The sequence below is a fragment of the Talpa occidentalis genome, unplaced genomic scaffold (genome assembly GCF_014898055.3).
Source record: "Talpa occidentalis isolate TD23 unplaced genomic scaffold, MPIMG_talOcc4v2.1, whole genome shotgun sequence".
Taxonomy (NCBI): Eukaryota; Metazoa; Chordata; class Mammalia; order Eulipotyphla; family Talpidae; genus Talpa; species Talpa occidentalis.
This window is the reverse complement of record NW_026555331.1, coordinates 126826777-126847680: the sequence shown is the minus strand read 5'-3', so window position 1 is coordinate 126847680 and position 20904 is coordinate 126826777. Positions and strand designations below refer to the sequence as shown.

Genomic DNA, 20904 nt, shown 5'->3' with positions numbered 1-20904 from the left:
GAGATCCTATTTTAATCCTGTGATTTTACATATGAGAAACTGAAAGCCAGAGACAATATATCCAGAGTCATTGGTAATAGTCAGAACCAGGTTATCTGTTTTTTTTTTGTTTGTTTTTAGATTTATTTATTTATTTATGCAAGCACTGGGTACAGTCAGAAGCGCAGGGGGGGGTGAGAGAATTCACCAGAGCCAGAGCTGGGAGCAGAGCAGGCAGAAGGACCGAAGTATACTGCTGAGGGGAGCAGTGGGCGGCAGCAGAGGTCTGCTCGCCATGCTGGACCCTCCTCCGGTGGCCAGGGAACAGCCGGGAATTGAACTGGCGCTGCAGAGGCTGCGGGCAGCTTCGCAACCCAGCACTCAACCACTGCTCCACCGGGGAGGCCCTATCTGTGTTTTTTTAAAGAGGTCCTTTGTAGACTAAGACATTGAAACTTGTATGGTTGGAGTTTATATTAACAAACCCAGTTTTCTCTCTTTCAACATTTATTGACTGTATTATATGACAAATATTGTATGGGATGCTATAGATCTCAAGATGGACAAGAAATGGCTCTGTCCTTAAGGAAGGCACAATCTAATGGGATGCGGAAGAGGCAGACTTGTAAATAAACAGTTATTACAGTGCGACAAATGCTATCATTTGAGTACATCAGGCTGGAATGTAGGGCATAAAAGGAAGCTCAGTTCTGCTTGGTGTACTTTTGCACCAGTTGTTGCAGAGTGACTTCTACATGTGTTTGAAAGGAGCTGTGGAGGCTTGCCTGAGCCTGGCACTCTCTAGTCAGTATGGGTTAAGGCAGGCCAGGGTGTGGCCTGAGGATTTCCTCCTCACTTTACTTGTCAGTGATTGGGACTGTCAGAATGATGATGATGGATGATGTGGCAACACTAGAAAGAATTCTTTCTCCTCCTTCCTTCATCTATGTTGTGTATATCAGTAGTTTTAGTCCTTTGTATTGTAAGCAGTATTCTATTTGTTTATCCATTACTCAGTTGAGAGACATTGAAGTTATTTGGTTTTTGCTAATTACGAATAAAACTGCTGTAAGCATTTTGAGATAGGGCTTTGTGTAATATGTTTTAATTTCACTTGGTGTAAGGTTGCTGGGCCATATGATAAGCTTATGAGTAATATGTTTAACTTTGTAAGAAACTGCCAAACTCTTTTTCAATGTGGGTGAAACATTTTACACTCTCCCCAGCAGAGTGTAAATTTGTGCCATAGACCCACCAGTGCCTAGTGCTGTTTTTATTTTTGAAGCATTCAAATAGGTATATAATAGCAAACTCAGTGTGCATTTTTATTACTTCCCACGCGACTAACAATGTTAAGTATCTTTTCATGTTTGTCACCTTTGGTGAAGTATCTGTTAAGATCTGCTAGACATTTAGAATTGGGTTGTTTTCTTAATGTTGAGTTCTGATAATTATATATTCTAAATTGTAAGAATATTTTCTCCCATTAAATGGCTTATCTTTTCATTCTCAAGATTTTTGAAGAACATTCTTAATTTTGTTATATTCCGATTTATCAGTTTATTTTGGTGAATCATCTTTTGCTATCATATGTAAAAAACCTTTGCCTTACCTCATTTGCATATACTGTGATCCCACAGGGTTATTAGCTTTATTTTTCATCAGTTTTACTGAGTTTAATGCCATTTTCAGAATAAGTCAGTAGTATCATTCCATGTCATTAACATTCAAATACTGGAATTTTACCATTAACATCTCTTGCATTTTGTTCATAATCTCATTCCATCTTGAAAATGTAGTATCGCAGCTGTTGTTTCTTGTAGCATGATGTTCACTGAATGTGCCTACTTGTCTTCCTCTTTTACGCTTGTTTCCTTAAATAAGTCAATAAGAAAGACACATACCATAGCATTTGGTGCTAATTTTACTGCTCAGCTGTGGGCTTTTCTGAAATTATAATTGATAATATACATAAGCATCAAAAGGGAGGAAGGTATGTAGATACTCAAAAAGCATTATCCAGTGATTCTTACAGAGATGCTCTCTGAGATCTTTCAACATGGGATTTTATATGTCTTTCCTTGCCAGCCAGCATCATTTTCAGATTCTGTAAGGGTTTGAGGTAACTCTTTGTAGAAGTTAAACAGAAAAACTAATCACAGTTGATTTCTCTATAGGGAAAGCAATGGCTATCACAGTGTGTGACAGATGTAACAAGATGTAAGGGATGTGGTGATTTTATTTTTAGCAAATGGCAGAATCAGTCACATTACTTCACTTGGCAGGGGGAGCTGGGAGGTTTCAAGTCTACTGCCAAAACAGTAGAACAAAAATTTCATAATTTTGTTTTATTTAATTTTCCTTCCTAAAGTTTTGTGCTGTTTCAGTCTGGGAAGGGGGAGGGGGTGACAGTAACTCTTTTGACTTGAAGGTATGCTTTTAATTTAATGTATTGCTTCTGGCAGAACACTGTGATGTGAATATTATTTTCAGATAGTAAGATATATTTAAGACAATATTATAAGAACTTGACCTTTTTCTCTTTCCCCCAACTAATTTTTAAGTTTTTAAAAACTAAAAGAATTAAAAATAAATAAATTTTAAAAATTGATGAAAGGAGATACCAATCTTTTCCTTTTAATTTTTTTTTTTTTAAAGTAACATTGGTTTATTGCATGTAGCTTTCAGGTATACAGAATTCTATTTTGTCATTTGTATATATTGCATTATAATCACTGCCAGAAGACTTCCATCTGCTACCATAAAATTTACCCCATTTTACCCACCTCTGACTTCCCCACCTCTTCTAATAACTACCATTCTGTTCTCAGAATTTGTGTGTGTTTGCTTTGTTTCTTCATCTTCCACATGTGTGCAATCATACTGTGTTTGTCTCTGTCCATCTGATTTTTTTCAGTTATTTCACTTATACCCTCTGGGTTTTCCATGTTATCACAAATGGAAAGATGTCATCTATTTTTGTAGCTGATTGGTATTCCATTGGGTATATATATATATATACACATCTTCTTTATCCATTTCTTTCAGTGGGCATTTAGGATGTTTCCGTATCTCGGCTATTGTGAATAGCACCATGATGAATATGGGGTTGCATGTATCTTTTTTGAATTTTGTTTGTGTGTGTTCTTCAGATACATAAGTAGAAGTGGAATAGCTGAATCTTATGGTATTTCTATTTTCATTTTTTTAGGAATCCCCATATTGTTTTCTTAGTGGCTATACTGATGTGCATTCCTACAGGTATTCCCTTTTCTCCGCATTCTGCCAACACCTCTCTTGTGTTTTTCATACTGATCATTGAGAAAGGTTCCTGAGCTCAATTCCAATAAATGTGTATGTGGAGGCTTCCCCACATCAATAGGCAATTCTCAGACACCCAGAGTAAGAAAGAATTCAACTCAATTCTGACATGATATCAGATTCCATATGTTAAGGGCTGGGTTTCCCAAGATAGCCCTCCACTTCAGACACCAGTCATAAGCTCAAGCTATTAATGCTTCTGAGAGAGATTCCCCATGACTACCTCCTTAGGTTCAGTTCATTTGGTAGAGGGGCTCACAAAACTTTGAGAAACATTTTACATACTGGATCATTTTTTTTATTATATATTTTTTACACCATCTTTCATTTTTGTATAATGTGTGCATTTTCATCTTGGTTATAGTCCCCGTGAAATTCCCACCACCCATTCACCTGTGAACCATCACCATAGTCCCATGAGCTCGTCCCATCCCTTTGTTTGATCTTACTCCCTTCTCCCCCTCTGTAGAATGTCTCTGGTTTATAGATACCTGTAGATTTTGATTTTTACTTTATTATAATTACTTTTATTTCCCTGATCCCTTATTTGGATCCTCTACATTCCCCTTATAAGTGAAACTATCTGATACTTTTCTTTTTCTTTCTGGCTTATTTCACTGAGCATGATTCCTTTCAGCTCTATCCATATTGCTGCAAATGACATGAGTTTATCTGTTTTGATTGCTGAGTAATATTCCATTTTGTTTATACCACATCCTCTTGATCCAGTCATCTATTTTTGGGCATCTGGGTTGTTTCCATAGCTTACTTATTGTAAATAGTGCTGCAGTAAACATATGGGTGCAGGTGTCCTTTTGGATTAATGTTTTTGTCTCCTTTGGGTAGATACCTAGGAGTAGAATTGCTGGATCATATAGAAGCTCCATTTTTAGCAGATTGCGGAACCTCCACACAGCTTTCCATGTGGTTGGGCCAGTTTGCATTCCCTCCAGCAGTGCAGGAGGGTTCCTTTTTCTCCACATCTTCGCCAGCATTTGTTGTTGCTAGTTTTTTTTAATATGTACCATTCTCACTGATGTAAGATGGTATCTCATTGTGGTTTTAATTTGCATTTCCCTAATTACAAGTAATGTTGAACATTTTTTCATATGCCTGTTGGCCATTTGCATTTCCTCTTTGGAAAAGTTTCTTTTAGCTCTTCTGCCCATTTTTTGACTGGGTTATTTACTTTGTTTTTGTTGAGTCTTGTCAGCTCTTTGTCATACTAGATCATTTGTTTATTATAAAAGGACATAATTCAGGAACAGCCTGATGGAAGAAATACACAGAGCAAAGTATGAGGAAGTGGCATAGAGCTTCCATGTCTTCTCTGGAAATCCCATTCTTCCTAAATTTCCATGTGTTCACCAGCCCAAAGCTTTTTGAACCCCATCCTTCTGAGATTTTATGGTTCCCAATATACAGGCTCAATTGACTCATTTGGCAATCTCCACCTGTTTACCCTTCCTCAGAGTTTTTGGATGAGACTGACAGTTCCAATTCTCTAATCACATGATTGGCAACCAGCCCCCATTTTAAGGTGCTTCCAAAGTCATCTCATTCACGTAACAGGATACATTTTTCAATTTGAACACTTAAGTTATACCTAGACTTTTGGGAGCTATCAGTCAGTAACTGTGAATGAAGACTTTTATATTGGTGAAGTATATTTTGCTTATTTGAATAACCAGATACATATATTTTATAAATCACAATAGCACAGCTTTTCTCACAGGTGTTAGGTGATAGCATTATGGTTTAGATTCGCATTTCTCTAATAAGTGATGATGAACATCTTTTCATGTATCTGTTAGCAATCTATCCCTGGAAGAAGTGTGTATTCAGATCCCCTCTATATATTTTAATCCAGTTTTTGTTGTTGAGTTGTATGAGTTCTTTATATAGTTTGGATATTAATCATTTGTCACATGTTTGATTTGTGAATGTCTTTTCCAACTCAGAAGGTTACCTTTTTTTTATTTTTTTTAATTTTTATTTTTATATTCCCCATATAATTGCAACCCCAATTTTGACCCCAATCCCTGCTGCCCCCCCCCCCCAAAAGAGTGTCTCTGGTTCATAGTTGTTTGTTGATTTTGATTTTTTTCTTTCTTAGTTATTCTTTTTCCTGGTCCATGTTTAGGTTTTCTAGCTTCCTGTTATAAGTGAGACCATCCGGTATTTTTCTTTTTCTTTCTGGCCTATTTCTCTGAGCATGATCCCTTCCAGCTCCATCCATGTTGTTGCAAATTGCATGTGTTTATCTTTTTTTTCTTTTTTTTTGGATGGGACCCTTGCCGGCGGCCGGGGAACGAACCAGCGCTGCAGAGGCTGCGGGCAGCCTCGCAGCCCAGCGCTCAACCAAGGGAGGCCTGTGTTTATATTATTTGAATGCTGAGTAATATTCCATGGTGTATATATATATATATACCACATCTTCTTGATACAGTCATCTATTTTTTGGCATTTGGGTTGTTTTCAAAGCTTAGCTATTGTAAACTGTGCTGCTATAAACACAGGGGTGCAGGTGCTCTTTGGAATGGATGTTTCTGTGTCCTCTGGGTAAATAGCTAGGCGTGGGATTGCTGGATCATATGGAAGCTCTATCTTTAGTAGGTTGAGGAATCTCTACACAGCTTTCCATAGTGGTTGGACCAGTCTGCACTCTCACCAGCAGTGCAGGAGAGTTCCTTTCCACATCCTCGCCAACATTTGTTGTTGCTAGTTTTTTTTAATATGTGCCATTCTCACTGGTGTAAGATGGTATCTCATGGTAGTTTTGATTTGCATTTCCCTGATTGCAAGTGATGTTGAACATTTTTTCATATGCCTGTTGGCCATTTGTATTTCCTCCTTGGAGAAGTTTCTTTTTAGCTCTTCTGCCCATTTTTTGACTGGATTATTTTCTTTGTTGTTGTTGAGTCTCATCAGCTCTTTGTAGATTTTTGTGATCAGTCCTTTATCATTAGTGTTGGGTGCAAAAATGTTCTCCCAGTCGTTGGGGTTTCTCTTTGTTTTGGTTATTGTCTCTTTTGCTGTGCAGAAGCTCTTTAATTTGATGTAGTCCCAGCTGTTTATCTTTGCCTTCACTGTCACTGCTTTGGGTGATGTGTCTCTAAAGATGTCTTGAGGTGCATGTCATGAAGTGTTTTGCCTATATTTCCAGAAGGTTACCTTTTCATTTAGATGATGCGTTATCTTGTTATGCAGAAACTTTTTAATTTGGTGTAGTGCCATTGATTGTTTTTGCTTTTGATTTCCTTACCACTAGAGTGGATCAACAGACTTTGCTAAGGCTTACCATCTGTTTCCATCTATGTATTTATTGGGTTCAGTTAGTTCATTTCTTTAATCCATTTTGAGTTAATTTTTGTGTGTAGCATAAGGTAATGGTCTGTTTTCATTCTTTTATATGTAGGTGTCCAGTTTTCCCAAAACCATTTACTGAAGAAATGTTCCTTTCTCATAGGTTCTTAGCTCCTTTGCTGTATATTAAATGTCCATATGTGTATGGATTCATTTCTGAGCTTGCACTTCATTCCACTGATCTGTATGTCTGTCTGTAGTCCAGTCATGCTGTTTTGATTACTGCAGTGTTGAAGTACAGTTTCAAATTGGGAAGCATGATACCTCTGTTGATGGCTCTCAGGCTGTAATATACTCAGGACTTACTCAAAGATAGGTATAATTTGGGCCCACAAGCAAGCGGCATCCACAGGATATGTTCCACCAGGGCACAGAGGAATTTTAAAGGTTCAAGTGAGGAGATGGTATGAGGTTACGTCATTTGTGATAAAACTTTGGATTGGTTCTTGAGTCCATTTGTCCACCTCTGATTGGCAAACATCTTCAGACAGAAGGCTGAAATGTGGGGGCTGATTTACAACGGCTAATGATTTCTTGTCTTTTTATGGTCACTGAAGGGCTGAGACAAGCTGTTTAAATATCACTTAGAAGTCTTAACATGGCCATTAGAGACAAAATAGTCTGTTTGACTCAACAGCTTCCACATTTCCCCCTTTTTACCATGAAAGGCAGTGCCTTTTCAGTGATCAATTTAGTAATTACCAGAGTGGGGACAGATCCTCTGCTCTGGTTCCCTTCTGTTCATGTGTTGTAGACTACTTCATATAGTTCTCCCAAAAAGTGAGGCCTGGTCTCCTGAAGATAATCCACTGGTAGAGGGATTAATTAAGATGTCTCTGTCTTGACAAATTCTGTATACAGGGTCTTTGTCAGACTTGGAGGGCATAATTCTGACATAGCAACAGTCTAGAAGTATAGCAGAACACAGTTTACCCAATAAAATTATGCCAGGGGCAAGTACTAATAGAAGGAGTCTGACCTGAAGAAGTTTTTCTAAACCATGAACCAATGTTTCCTGGCAACCACCAAAACAAGTAATTGTAGAGAATTAATTTTTCTTCCTATTGCAAGTGAGCATTTTGGCTAATGCTATGTGCATTTCTGCCTCTCCTGATATGTTAGTTTTATAGTTTATGCTCCTCAAATGTTTTATAAGCTGTGGCATTTGAGACAGAATTGAACTTAGTCATAGGGACAACTAGGGGCATATAATAAACAGATTGAGGGTTTTGATGACATATCTAGTTGTTGATTAGATTTACTCTGTCAGAAAGACTTTGAGACCCAGTGCATTTTTTCCAAAAAGCACTTGGGGTTGTACACAGTAATAGACAACAACATAAACAAAAAGGGAAGAAAGAGTTATAGGTATCTATGTTTAAAGGTACTTCTAGAGAGCTGAGAGCTCATGAAATGTTAAATACAGCAGATGTTAAAAGTAATTTACTTAGAAGCATATGCATGCAATCCTAATAAAACAGTAGGTTAATTAGGTATATAAACCCTATACAATACTTCAAGTTGATACAGTAAGGTTAGTACCATAAGAATTGTAATGAGTAGAATTATTTGAATATTAGGACTCAATAGGCCTGATCTAGAGTTTTGGGTGACAGTCTTCATTGGATGTCATCTACTTCATGAATTGGAGGGTTAAACAGTCTCCAGTTGGATGACTTCCAGATTTTGGGTCCACAGATCTAAGTGAGAGAGATGGAATCATAGTTCATTTCCTGTAATTTAACTGCATAACTATTAGTTAAGAGTGCATGATATGGGCCTCCCCTGGTGGTGCAGTCGGTTGAGCGCAGCGCTGTGAAGCTGTCTGCAGCCTCTGCAGCACCGGTTCGATCCTGGCCGACCAGCCAGCCAGGGTCCCACATGGCGCTACAGACCTCTCCTGTCTGCCGGCTGCTCCCCTCAGCAGTGTATTTCGTCAATCTGTCTGTTCCGTTCCCTATTCTGTCTCTGGTGAATCCTCTCACCCTCCTGCGCATCTGGCCTGTACCCCTGTTCTTGTATAAATAAATAAATAAATAAATAAATAAATATTTAGGGGGGGGGGAAGTGTTTGTGATAGGTGCTAGATTGGAGGTTGTGTCTTTTTTAGTAAACAAAATCTCCAGGCTTTATCCCAAGGTGGGTGTTTCGATCATCCAGAGTTAAAGCATTATGGTGGACATTAACAACTAAGTTTTGTTTTTTTTTTTTTATTAACCATCTTAGGTTGCTGTTTCCAGTAAGAGAGGATTTCTTCTTCTATAAGGTTAGGTTCAATGATTGCCAACACATAGGCCTTTTAGTGGAAGCAGTCAAATATTTAATAGGTGGTATTTCTATGGAAACAAAAAAAAAATAGTGAATATTGGGAGTAGATTATAACCCCATTTCCTGAGTTATGAATTAGGCAACCAGTAGAGAATATTTTTTGATGTCAAGCTCAAAATGTCTTAAAGGCAGGCTCTGACAATCTTGACAGGCTTTCCTGGGTTGCAGATTGAATGTGTTATCATCCCTCCAACCGAGACAGCCACAGGCATGAATATTGTCTTCTCATGAGCTGTAGTGGTGAAATAGTTTTCCAATTCTAGCTTGCATGATTTCATAAAAAGGGCATTCTTAATTTTCAATTTTAAGTTAGAAGGATGTGAGAAAAACTGAAAATGTTAGTTTGGAGAGTCATTCCAGGAAATTTTCAGTTAAATTACTGATTCATTCTTATTCTTGTATCTCATACAAGACATATTTTACTGCTATGCAAGTTATTTAAATCTCAAAGTAAAACCATTTTGTATAAGCTGCTGTTGTTAAACATGTACTGCTACATATTTTTTAAGCCCTGAATATACATACTTTGTGTAAAAGTTGGTATCTTTGAAAGTGTTAAAGCAATACTTCCCCAAGTAAATTTAAAGTGGTATACTATGATAGTTTCGTAGTAAAATGAGCCATTTCTTAAAAATATTTAAAATAATTTGCATGTCAAGGCAAAATACAAAGACTTTGCTTTTCATAACCCTCAATATTTTTTATACAAAATTATGGCAACAAAGGTACTGTTGGTATCTACAGTCAACAGTGCAAATCAGTTGCCTACCATGAACAATTGTCATTTGGCATAGTTAATTTATTTTAAATAAGAACATTTCATTTTTCCAAATCTAATTTGATTTTCTTAGTAATTAAAATTTAAATTGCTCATATGCATGTAAAACATTAGCAGAGTATATGTATATATATATATATATATATACTTATATACAGATCCTTGAAAAAGAATTCCTTTTCTTTCCTCAGATCTAAAGTTTTTTTCTGTTTTAAAGTTATAGTTAATGCTATTATGATCTTCCTTCTGCTGTTAATGTTACATTTGATACTATGAGAATGTGATAAAATTACATATTCGTAACGCATAGCAGATAAAGTAATTTTAGCAATGTTTTATAAGAGTTATGATTATCTTTATTGGTTCATTCAGTCCCATTTTATCAGTCTTTGCTCTCTTTATGTCCAGCTTCATAAACTGAATTTTCTTTTTTCTGTTGAGTTTTATGATAAGCCTGTAATCTAAATATTTGTCAAAGTTTTCCATGAATCTCGAACATGTACCATACTGGTGAAAGCATCAGCATAAATAACTTGTAAACAACAAAAGACTCTTTTAAAAAAAAAAAAAAAGACAAGACTTTTTTTTTTTTTCCGCAATCAACCATTTATTTAATAGTAGGTAAGAAATTTTCTAGGTATTAGTGATAAAACTGTGACAACAAGCAATGTTCTTTTTGTTTTTAAATTGAGATTACATTGGTAAGTGTTGATTCAAAACAATGTATGTTTCAGGTATATAGCTTCATATTTCAACATCTCTGGATACTATGGCACTATTGCCACCAAAGACCTGACAGCTTCCGTTTAGTTGACCTCTGCTACCTGTTCTACCCACCCCTCATCCTCCTTCCTGATGAAATCACCATTCTGTTGTCAGAATCTAAAAGTTTGCCTCTTTGCTTATTTGTTTCCACTGCATATGAGTGAAAGAAACCATATGGTATTTTTCTTCCTCTCACTTATTTCACTAGCATAATCTTCTTTTTTTTTAATTAAATGTTATTTTTGTATTCCCCATATAATTGCAACACCCTTATTTTGACCCCAATTCCTCCCCTCCCCGCCCCCACCCTCAGTAAGTGTCTCTGGTTCATAGTTGTTTGTTGATTTTGATTTTCACTTTCTTATAGTTATTCATTTTCCTGGTCTTTTATTTAAATTTTCTAGATTCCTGCTATGAGTGAGACCATCCGGTATTTTTCTTTTTCTTTCTGGCTTATTTCGCTGAGCATGATCCCTTCCAGCTCCATCCATGTTGCTGCATATGGCATGTGTTTATCTTTTTTGAATGCTGAGTAATATTCCATGGTGTATATGTACCATATCTTCTTGATCCAGTCATCTATTTTGAGGCATTTGGGTTGTTTCCAAAGCTTAGCTATTGTAAACAGTGCTGCTATAAACATAAGGGTGCAGGTGCTCTTTGGAATGGATGTTTCTGTGTCCTTTGGGCAAATACCTAGGAGTGGGATTGTTGGATCATATGGAAGCTCTGTTTTAGTAGGTCCAGAAATCTCCACACAGCTCTCCACAGTGGTTGGACCAGTTTGCACTCCCACCAACAGTGCAGGAGAGTTTCTTTTTCTCCACACCCTCGCCAACATTTGTTGTTGCTAGTTTTTTTAATATGTGCCATTCTCACTGGTGTAAGATGGTACCTCATTGTAGTTTTGATTTGCATTTCCCTGATGACAAGTGATGTTGAACATTTTTTCATATGCCTGTTGGCCATTTGCATTTCCTCTTCAGAGAAGTTTCTTTTTAGCTCTTCTGCCCATTTTTTGACTGGATTATTTTCTTTGTTGTTGTTGAGTCTCATCAGCTCTTGGCAGATTTTTGTGATCAGTCCTTTATCATTAGTGTTGGGTGCAAAAATGTTCTCCCAGTCAGTGGGGTTTCTCTTTGTTTTGGTTATTGTCTCTTTTGCTGTGCAGAAGCTCTTTAATTTGATGTAGTCCCAGCTGTTTATCTTTGCCTTCACTGTCACTGCTTTGGGTGATGTGTCTCTAAAGATGTCTTTGATGTGCATATCACGTAGTGTTTTGCCTATATTTCCTTCTATGTATTTTATGGTTTCAGGTCTTATGTCTAGTTCTTTAATCCATTTCGAGTTGGTTTTTGTGCATGGTGTTAGGTAGTGGTCAAGCTTTATTCTGACAAAAGACACTTAAATGATTATAGTTAAAGATCTGATAATGCACTTAACAAGGAAATTTTTTTTAATTTCTGTGGCATACAATATTTTAAAATAATTAGAATGTCTAGTAATATGCTACAACATCAGATGTTTACATAATTTTTAGAACACTGTTAATATTGCATATCTCAAAAAATGCAAATTAAGGCGGCTTAATGTGGGCCTTCACGGTGGTGCAGCGGTTGAGCGCTGGGCTGAGAAGCTGCCCGCAGCCTCTGCAGTGCCGGTGTGATCCCTGGCTGCAGGCGAGGGTCCCCTATGGTGCGCAGACCTCTCCTGCCGCCCGCTGCTCCCCTCCGCAGTGTACTTCGTCACTCTGCCTGCTCTGCTCTCCCCTCTGGCTCTGATGAATTCTCTCACCCTCCCATGCTTCTGACTGTACCCAGTGCTTGTATAAATAAATAAATAAATAAATAATTTTTTTTTTTTTTTAAAAAAAGGCTTAATGTTATTTGACAGTGCTTCCTATAGAATTCATATCAAATTTACCTAATATGAATATTATCTATCCTTTTATAGATGTCGGAGATACTCTTCAAGGGAAAAATAACTCATAGTAACCAAATCAAAAGAGACTATCTAGAATCTGTTTCAAGGAAATTTATCAAAAGTGTCAAATGGTTTGTAAGACAAATAAGATCATAAATTGTTATGAAACAGTAATTAAGAATCCATTGAATCCAAGTTGCAAAGATTTCAAAGGCATATATAGAAGTTAGCTCTTCTTCCAACTTTCTAACTCAGACTTCAACCTCTAGTCAGGCAATGGTACTTCGCAGAACTGCCCACAGAAGTCAGCCCACTGCAGGAGGGATTCAGCTCTCTCTTTTCCTTGCCACAGAGTACTACACAGCTTCTCAAAACAAGCATGTTAAAGTTGTTCTTTCCCTTAGAATAAAGTTTACCTTTTTCTTTAATGAAACACTTTTGGTTAAAATCCTGGGTATTTTATTCTTTTTGATGTAACTGTAAGTGGGACTGTTAATTTTTTTTTTGCTAGGACAAGTTTCTATTTTTTCTAAATTTTAGAATAATTTCATATAAATGCTTATTAATGAGCACATTGGCAAACTTTGTTAATACTGTTCAGAAGTAGAAAAAGATAAAACGGAAGACACAGAAACATCAGACATAAATACAGACCTTACAAACTTTCATTTATTTTGCCATTAATAAGGTGCAGTGCAACAAATTAGTATATAAAAGAACAGTCAGATCCTTTACAAGCAATAACATTCGGGGTTATGGACCACGGTCCAGACCTGAGGAATCTGCAAGCGTGGGCACATTGTCATCAAAACCATGAAGGTGCTCTAGGTCATTACTGAAAAGTGTTAAACATTCCTGGGCATGAGTTCCCATAGTTGCTGATTTTCGGTGGGAAAGACTTTGTTTTGTATGGTTTACTTTTTTTTTTCCCCCTCTCCTCTGTTTCTTACCTCTTTAATGTTTGCATTTTTTTTAAGATTTATTTATTTATGCATACAAGAACTGGGATACAGGCCAGAGGTGTGAGGGGTGAGAGGATTCACCAGAGACAGAGTGGGGAGCAGAACAGGCAGATTGGCCGAAATACACTGCTGAGGGGAGCAGCAGGTGAGACAGGAGAGGTTTGCTGCGCCATGTGGGTAGCTTCCTGGCCAGCTGGGGCTCTTGCTGCAGAGGCTTAGGATAGCTTCACTGTGCTGTGGTTAACCCCTTGTGTCACCAGGGAGGCCCTAAAGTTTGCATTTTAATGGAATAGTTCAGATGAGAATTTACTTTCAGAGCTGCATTTTCTGGTCTTGCAAAGATTTATAAGGTAAAAATTCCTGTCAGGTTATTTGGATACCATACCAAGGAACACAGTAATGACAAAAGGAGTGAACCTAATCGGACCTGGTGGTTTTTCCCTTCTTATGACAAAAGACGGGGGGGGGGGGGGGGGGGGGGGGCAGGAGGAGAAAGACGAAAGAGTGGTAAGTTTTCCTCAGTCCCCAGTTTTTAAGGTTGGAAAGCAAAAAGACAGGACTGCTTTGGATAGAATGGTCTTTTGTGATTCCATACAAATTTTAGGTTATTTTGGGGTGGATAGTTATTAGAACTTTGAAATTTTGATAGAACTCATCAGTGAAGTTGTCTGGTCCTAGACTTTTGATTATTGGTAGGCTTTTGCTGTCTGTTTCAATTGCCTTACTAGTGACTAGTCTATTTGGGTTTTCTATATTTTTCCCTGAGTCAGTTGTGGCAGGGCATGTGATTCTAAGAATTTCTTCTAGAATTCTTCTGGAATTCTTCATTTCTTCTATATTGTCTAATTGTATAAATGTTCACAGGAGTCTCTTAGGATCCTTGTATTTCTGTGGTATTTGTTGTAACTTTCATTTCTGATTTTGAGTTTTCTTCTTAGCATTGTGAGATTTATAAATTTTGTTTATATTTTCAAAGAACCACCTCGGTTTCATTGATCTTTGGTGTTAACTTTTTTATCTTTATTGAATTTAGCTCAGATTTTCATTTCCTTTCTGACTTTTGGCTTCCTTATTTTCTATTTTTTTTAGGTACCAGGTGAAGTTGAAATTGTCCATTTTTAATAAGTCTTGTCATTAACTGTTTTCTATGTGCTTTCTACCATTCTCTGTAGAATTATATTAATTTAATCCTCATGACATTCTGAGATAGATACCATTATTGTTCCCTTCAAATAAATGAGAAACTGCTTGAGAGATGGGAAATATGCCCAAGATTTCATGACTGGTGTGAAGGCAACTGCTCCACAGTCTTTACTCTTAAACATTTAACTTAATTCCAAGTATTCTCAGAGTTGGAAATGAGCATAGACACTTTCAGGTAGCCTCTTTATTTTGCCTGTGGGGAAAGATTCAAGACTGAGTTTTGAGTCCTATACCAGTGTTGTTCCACCATTATCAGGACTGAGGCTTAAATTTTTTTCATTTTTATTATCTCTTTTGAGGCTACTGAAAAAAAAAATTCTATGACATCCATTAGGGATTTAGCAATTCTAGAGATCTCCTGAATAGTGACATTTATTGAGTAGTTGAAAAATACTAGTTGTTTAGATTTGTGTTTTGCTTACAATGAACTCAAATTTCAGCATGCTTCATTACAAATCAGAGTTACCATTTATTGTGATACATTTCACATGTTATAAATCTATGGAATAAGTTTATAATATAAAATAAGTGCTATTCCCTTTTTACAGAATCAGGAAATTAAGACTCAAAGGTTAATTTGTTTGTGTACACACAGATGGTATGTGACTGGGTTAGGGTTGAACCAGTCAACTCCAGAGCTTGAGTTTTGGAAGTTACCTATTGTTTCTTGGGTTTCTCACATAGAAGAGTTTATTATTACCTCCATTTATATAATGCTTTGTAGCATGCATTTTACATGTTCTGGGTCTAATATTCCCCAAACCTAGCTTGCTTACGGTGACCCATACAAAAGTACTTCTAACGAGTATTTATTACATGACTCCTATGTAAATGCCAGATTATTTTAAGTGACATTCCAACATTGGCATCTGTTTTGCATAAAAATATTTTCTATTACATGAGAAATTTTAAGATATGGAAGTGTTGAATATTTTGACCATGACTTGAAAACCCAGCTGAAGAGAACTAAATAGATAGTAACTATTTTATACAAAGGATAGTACTTAAAGATTTTGTTGGTGGTGGTTTTCTATTATGCTCAATTTATATCTGCTTTGAAAGTTGAACCACGTCTTAATTTAAAAGTGAACATAGGATAATAATGAAAAGCAAGGGGGAAAAAAAGTTCCTATATTTACTGGTTTTGGCTAAGTGAGTTTATCTTATTACATTTAGTTGTTTGAAATCTAATTTACCAAATTATATATTAGTATATTAATAAATAAAAAATCAATAAAATAAATACATATTAGCATATTAATATACCAAAGTCACAGTTGACTTTTAGGCTGAAGCTATAGAATATACGTTTTGCTTGCCAATAAAATTAAACTTTCTGAAAGTGACATGTGGATAAAACATCTTAAATTTATTTTGGCTTGCTCTGGACATATTTGCCATGTGTTCAAACTAGTCACTTTTATTTTGTGTGTTATTTGATACAATAAGTATTTCTATTAAGTTATTTTAAGTACATATGGTTAATTTTTTTCTCACAAATTTGGTTTTTTAAAAAAAAGCCCCCATCACCTGTTGTCCATAAAAATCAGTAAACCTGAATATCTGCTTGCTTAGGCCTGTTATATTAAATATTGTCAGTGTTGTCTAACCAACATAGGGGTATTTATTAAATTATCACTATCAGTTATTATTTTAATTGGAATTTTTAATTAGATTTCCCACTTGAGTCACCTACCAATAAATAATTGACATTAATCACATATGTAGTTGATTGCTAAATTATAAAGTCTTTAGTATTTTTTTCTACTATATTTTAATTTCACAACAGAAATGTTAGTACTGGTAAGTTTTGTAATCCTTTAATGCAGAAATCAGTAAAAGCTGTTCTGTGCACATGAATTTTTAAAGAAAAGCCAGTCTCTGTATCTGATATTTAGAAAATAGGACCAAATTTCTAGGTATTTTCTTCTGTAGGAAATAGAAAAAAATGATAGCATATTAAGGCTTGACTAAAGCAGCTTGAACAGAAGGTGAACATTTTCAGATACATTCTTTTTTACAATTCACATATCTCATTCTGTATCCCTATTCTAATTTTTCTGTATGTCATGCAATTTCCTCATAACTCTTAGTATAGAAAAGCTATTTAAGCACCTGAACTTCTCATTCTTGCTTCTAAAAATGAACACATCTGATTTTCAGACTAATGTGCTGGGATTTCTTGTTATGTATTTTAACTTTAAATTATGTCTGTATAGCAAAATAAACATACCTGTAAGATAATTGAATAGGCCAGTCTTACTTGGCAGAACATTTTTTTTTTAACATGTGTCTTTAGATAGCTTTGCATCTTTCTTTAAAATCCATACTACTACCTGTTGCTTCAACAGCAGCTTCACATATCTAGTTTTCTGGCCTAGGAGGCATTTGTGATCCTTGATATAAATTAGAAGATAGTGAATTTTTCAGTTTCTTATATTGCTATTTGATTAGAAAATTACTAGTTAATATACCAGTGAAGTTGAAGGTAGAAATGAAATCATAGTGGTTTTGTTATTTAGTAATTGTTTTATGTGAATGGCTGTAAAAATTTGAAAGTAGTCATTTGATGTAAATAGGGGTTTTATTGACAAAAGCATTTTCTGTTGTAGTGGAGCAACATATATAATGGAAGTTACAGAAATTGAAAAGAAAGTAATGAAATTATGAGTAATATAGAAATTGAAAAGAAAGTAATGAAATTATGAGTAATATTATAACCTCGTATACCAGGAATTAACCAAAAAAAAAAAAAAAAACCAATTGAAAATGCTATAGTCATATTTGTAAAAACTACCTTGTATCTTTAAAGTATAAAAACTATGTAGGTTCTCTTGGACTTACACAAGTTACATAAGACAAAATGAAAGGTGTTTATAATGAAAATAGGTTTTTATTAATACTAAAGCAGCAAGTAACATGTAAATATGCAAATATCAATAAGGAAATCAGTAAGAAAATATAATGGAAATGATTCCATTCACAGAATAGCAGGAACATAAAATATCTAGAAATATTTTTAAAAATTTTAATTGTTGTAAAGAAACACTAAGACTCCAACCAAGGTTGTAAAATATAACTTGAATAAATGGAAAATCATTATACCTTCTGAGACAGAAAGACAACACTGTGCCCTGTAAGCATTTGCTTGTATATAGGAAAGTTTTTCAGTACTGAGCTGTACTTCTCGTGCCATCAAAAGAAGCAAAAATCAAAGCCATCAAAGACGGTAGTAAATTAACTCCCATTTTAAGATGATGTATACTAGATGAAGGAAAAGGATGGAGTCGTGTGTATTACAGTCCTCTCATAAACTTTCATCCTGACCTTGTGCCGTGTTAGTGATCTGACTTGGATTAAGATACGTAGACTGGTAATGCGCCCAACTCCCTGTAGAAACAAAACAAAAATCATCAATTTCAAATTCGTCATTTTTTTTCTTTTACATGCTATTTATTTATATGTAAAACCAGGTGCACACATGCACACAACCTTTAGAGTAAGATACAGCAGTACCAACAAAGTCTTCAGGTATTGGAGTTATCAAACAGAAAATCATGTTACTAAGTTGAAAAAAGCAAAGATGGAACGTAATGTAGAAAGTCAGAAACCATAAAATGTGACAGGGCAGATTTGAAAAAAATTCTAAAGAGAAGTTTCAGAATCCGAAAATAAAATAAAATCCGAAATTAACCCAATGTGTAAGCTTAATAGACAAAGCTAAAGTATTAGTAAACTGAATATATAGCTCAGAAGAAATGATGCAAGAAGGAATACAGAAGAGGGTAAAAGAAAACTGTATGTAGGAAAAAGGATAAGATTTAAATAAGGATGCAATAAGACCTTATTTTTGTTGTGTTACTGTCCCAGAAATGAAGGCCCTAGAAATACTTGAATGGCTAGATAAATCGGTTGAACAGAAAAAAGCACAAGGGCTTCCCCGGTGGCTCAGCGGGTTGAGTTCAGTGCTGTGAAGCTGTCCACAGCCTCTGCAGCGCAGGTTCAATTCCCGGCCAGCCAGGGAGATGCCCACATGGCAGGACAGACCTCTCCTGTCTCGCCCACTGCTTCCCTCTCAGTGTATTTCAGTAGATCTGCTCCCCACTCTGTCCCTGGTGAATCCTCTCACCCTCCTGTGCCTCTGGCCTGTACCCCAGCTTTTGTATAAATAAGTAATCTTTAAAAAAAAAAAACAGATCCCTGAAATACTTGATTTGTGACAAAAATGGCACTATAAAGTGGAATGTTAGATTTTTTTCCAGTAGTTGGGTCTTCATAAACAAGAATTAATTACATTTGGATTATAGACCAAAATAAGGCCTTTAGGTGATAATGTAAAATACCTTTTTGACCTTTGGGTGAAGATTTCTTAAGATGTAAACTGACAATATTACAGTTAAGAAGCAAAAAACAGCATTAAAGGAGTCACAGAAGGGAAATTGTATTTGCAGTACAACTCACAGAAGACTTATATAAAATTTATTGAGAAGTAAAGTTGTAAATCAGTACTAAGTTGGCCCCATGGAAAAGTCAGCAAAATATTTAACAGTTCACCAAAGATGAATCTCAAATGATCAAGTAGTATTTAACATAATAATCAGAACTTGATATTCTTTCTGGTTTTAACATAATGGAAAATTATTAGCTTATGTATTAATAGATTATACAACATTAATATATCATTCCTCTTTGGTAAAAATTGAATATATCTTGCATGAAGTCCAGAAACATTTCAAAATGTTAGCTCTGTATGGATGGAATTGATTATTTTACTTTTTGTATTTTCTGATGTCTCCAAATTGAAAAGTTCTAAGTTTCAATATTAGAATGGAATTCATTTTAATAGCTTTAGGATCTGTAAGATATTCTCGTGATTTCTAGACTTTTCACAGGAAAAGCAAAAGGGCCCCTATTCGAAAGTACCTTTTCTCAAAATGAGTGTGCTATTTGAAAAATGATTTAAGGCATGTGAATTTTAACAGCAAAGAATTTCATTTCTGATTTTTTCTGGCATATGAGTGTGGTTATTGTTGATTTGGATGGGACATTTGACAAATACACAAAAATATGTTCCACTGTATTTTTGCCACAGCTTCCAAGAGACTTAGACATAAATTTAGAGTTCATTGCTCATCTCTATATACTTGTCTGCTTCAACTGTTTTTAGATCTGTTGTCCTTTTCATCATTTTTTGTTGTAGGGACAAAAATGTGTGTATATATACTTGTATGTAAATGTACAGAAGCACATAGTACAATCATACCCGTTATGTAAAAATGCTGTTTTAAATTTCTTTCAGCCAGCAAATGGAGTATTCTTGAGTATGTTTCTAATTGTTTTGCCATTGGAATCCATGGCTCATGGACTCTTCTATGAATTGGGTAACTGTTTGGGAGGAACATCTGTTGGATATGCTATTGTGATTCCTACTAACTTCTGCAGGTAATTTAATTAGTAATAGCTACTTAATATTTTCTTAGTATTTATGTGAATATGAATATAAACATGATAGCTCTTGAAACACATTTATGTATTATATATAAATCTTCAGGGTTCAATTTGAATATATTTTTATAAATGATTATAGTTTATATTAGCTATAAATCAGCTAATATGAATTTTCTAAGTAAAGGTTATACCCTTTCTTCAGAAAGGGATATTGTTTAAAAAAATAGTCCATGAAACAGTATCATAAAATACAATATACAATGGTCCTTAAAACCCTAAGTTTTAGATCTGTTTCCTTAGACAAATTATGACTTCTCTGCACCTCAATGTCCTTATCAAGACATCAAAATGCAAATGACACAGTACTTTACCCATGTCAGGAATGTAATAGAATATAATGTAAAAACTGGCATGACATTTTCTAGTTGTACAAATACAGGTACCAAGAATTCAAGATTGGCAGTGAAATTTTTTATCCCAGCAAATTGGTAAATTTTACTGTTACAGGCAAAAACCTTAGAGATAGAGAAAAAATAGTTCTTAGGTATAAATGGATTCCGATGACCAAGTTTTCATCATACTTTCCCTTGATGGCAGCTGGGAGGACATGCAGTCAAAAGGATTTCAAATATTTGACATAAAACACAAAAGACTATTTGTAATAAATATTTTCCTCCAAGTTAAAAAGAAACTTAGAAGGGACCCATAAAGTAAGATACGACAACTGTGCAGAAAAAAAGTGGATGCACTACTTTGCAGGTAGATTTATTTATAGCTTGTTATTTTTTGGTAATTGATTAACATTAATATGGAACAAAATGTTTTATTCTT

At 35.4% G+C, this 20904-nt stretch overlaps 1 protein-coding gene and 1 long non-coding RNA gene across 3 annotated transcripts in view; one reads left to right on the top strand and one right to left on the bottom strand.

The window, feature by feature from the left end:
* TMEM168 (transmembrane protein 168) overlaps nt 1–20904 on the top strand; it is a 36662-nt gene that overhangs the window by 6458 nt on the left and 9300 nt on the right. Inside the window, exon 3 of the mRNA XM_037511806.2 lies at nt 19925–20067. Within this exon, the coding sequence (XP_037367703.1) occupies nt 19925–20067 (143 nt within the window). The remainder of the gene's footprint in view (nt 1–19924; nt 20068–20904) is intronic.
* Nucleotides 17666–20904, bottom strand: part of LOC119245829 (uncharacterized) — a 139107-nt gene continuing 135868 nt past the window's right edge. For both annotated transcript variants that reach the window (XR_008550825.1, XR_005125402.2), the window contains one exon: nt 17666–18015. This is a non-coding gene — a long non-coding RNA (uncharacterized LOC119245829). The remainder of the gene's footprint in view (nt 18016–20904) is intronic.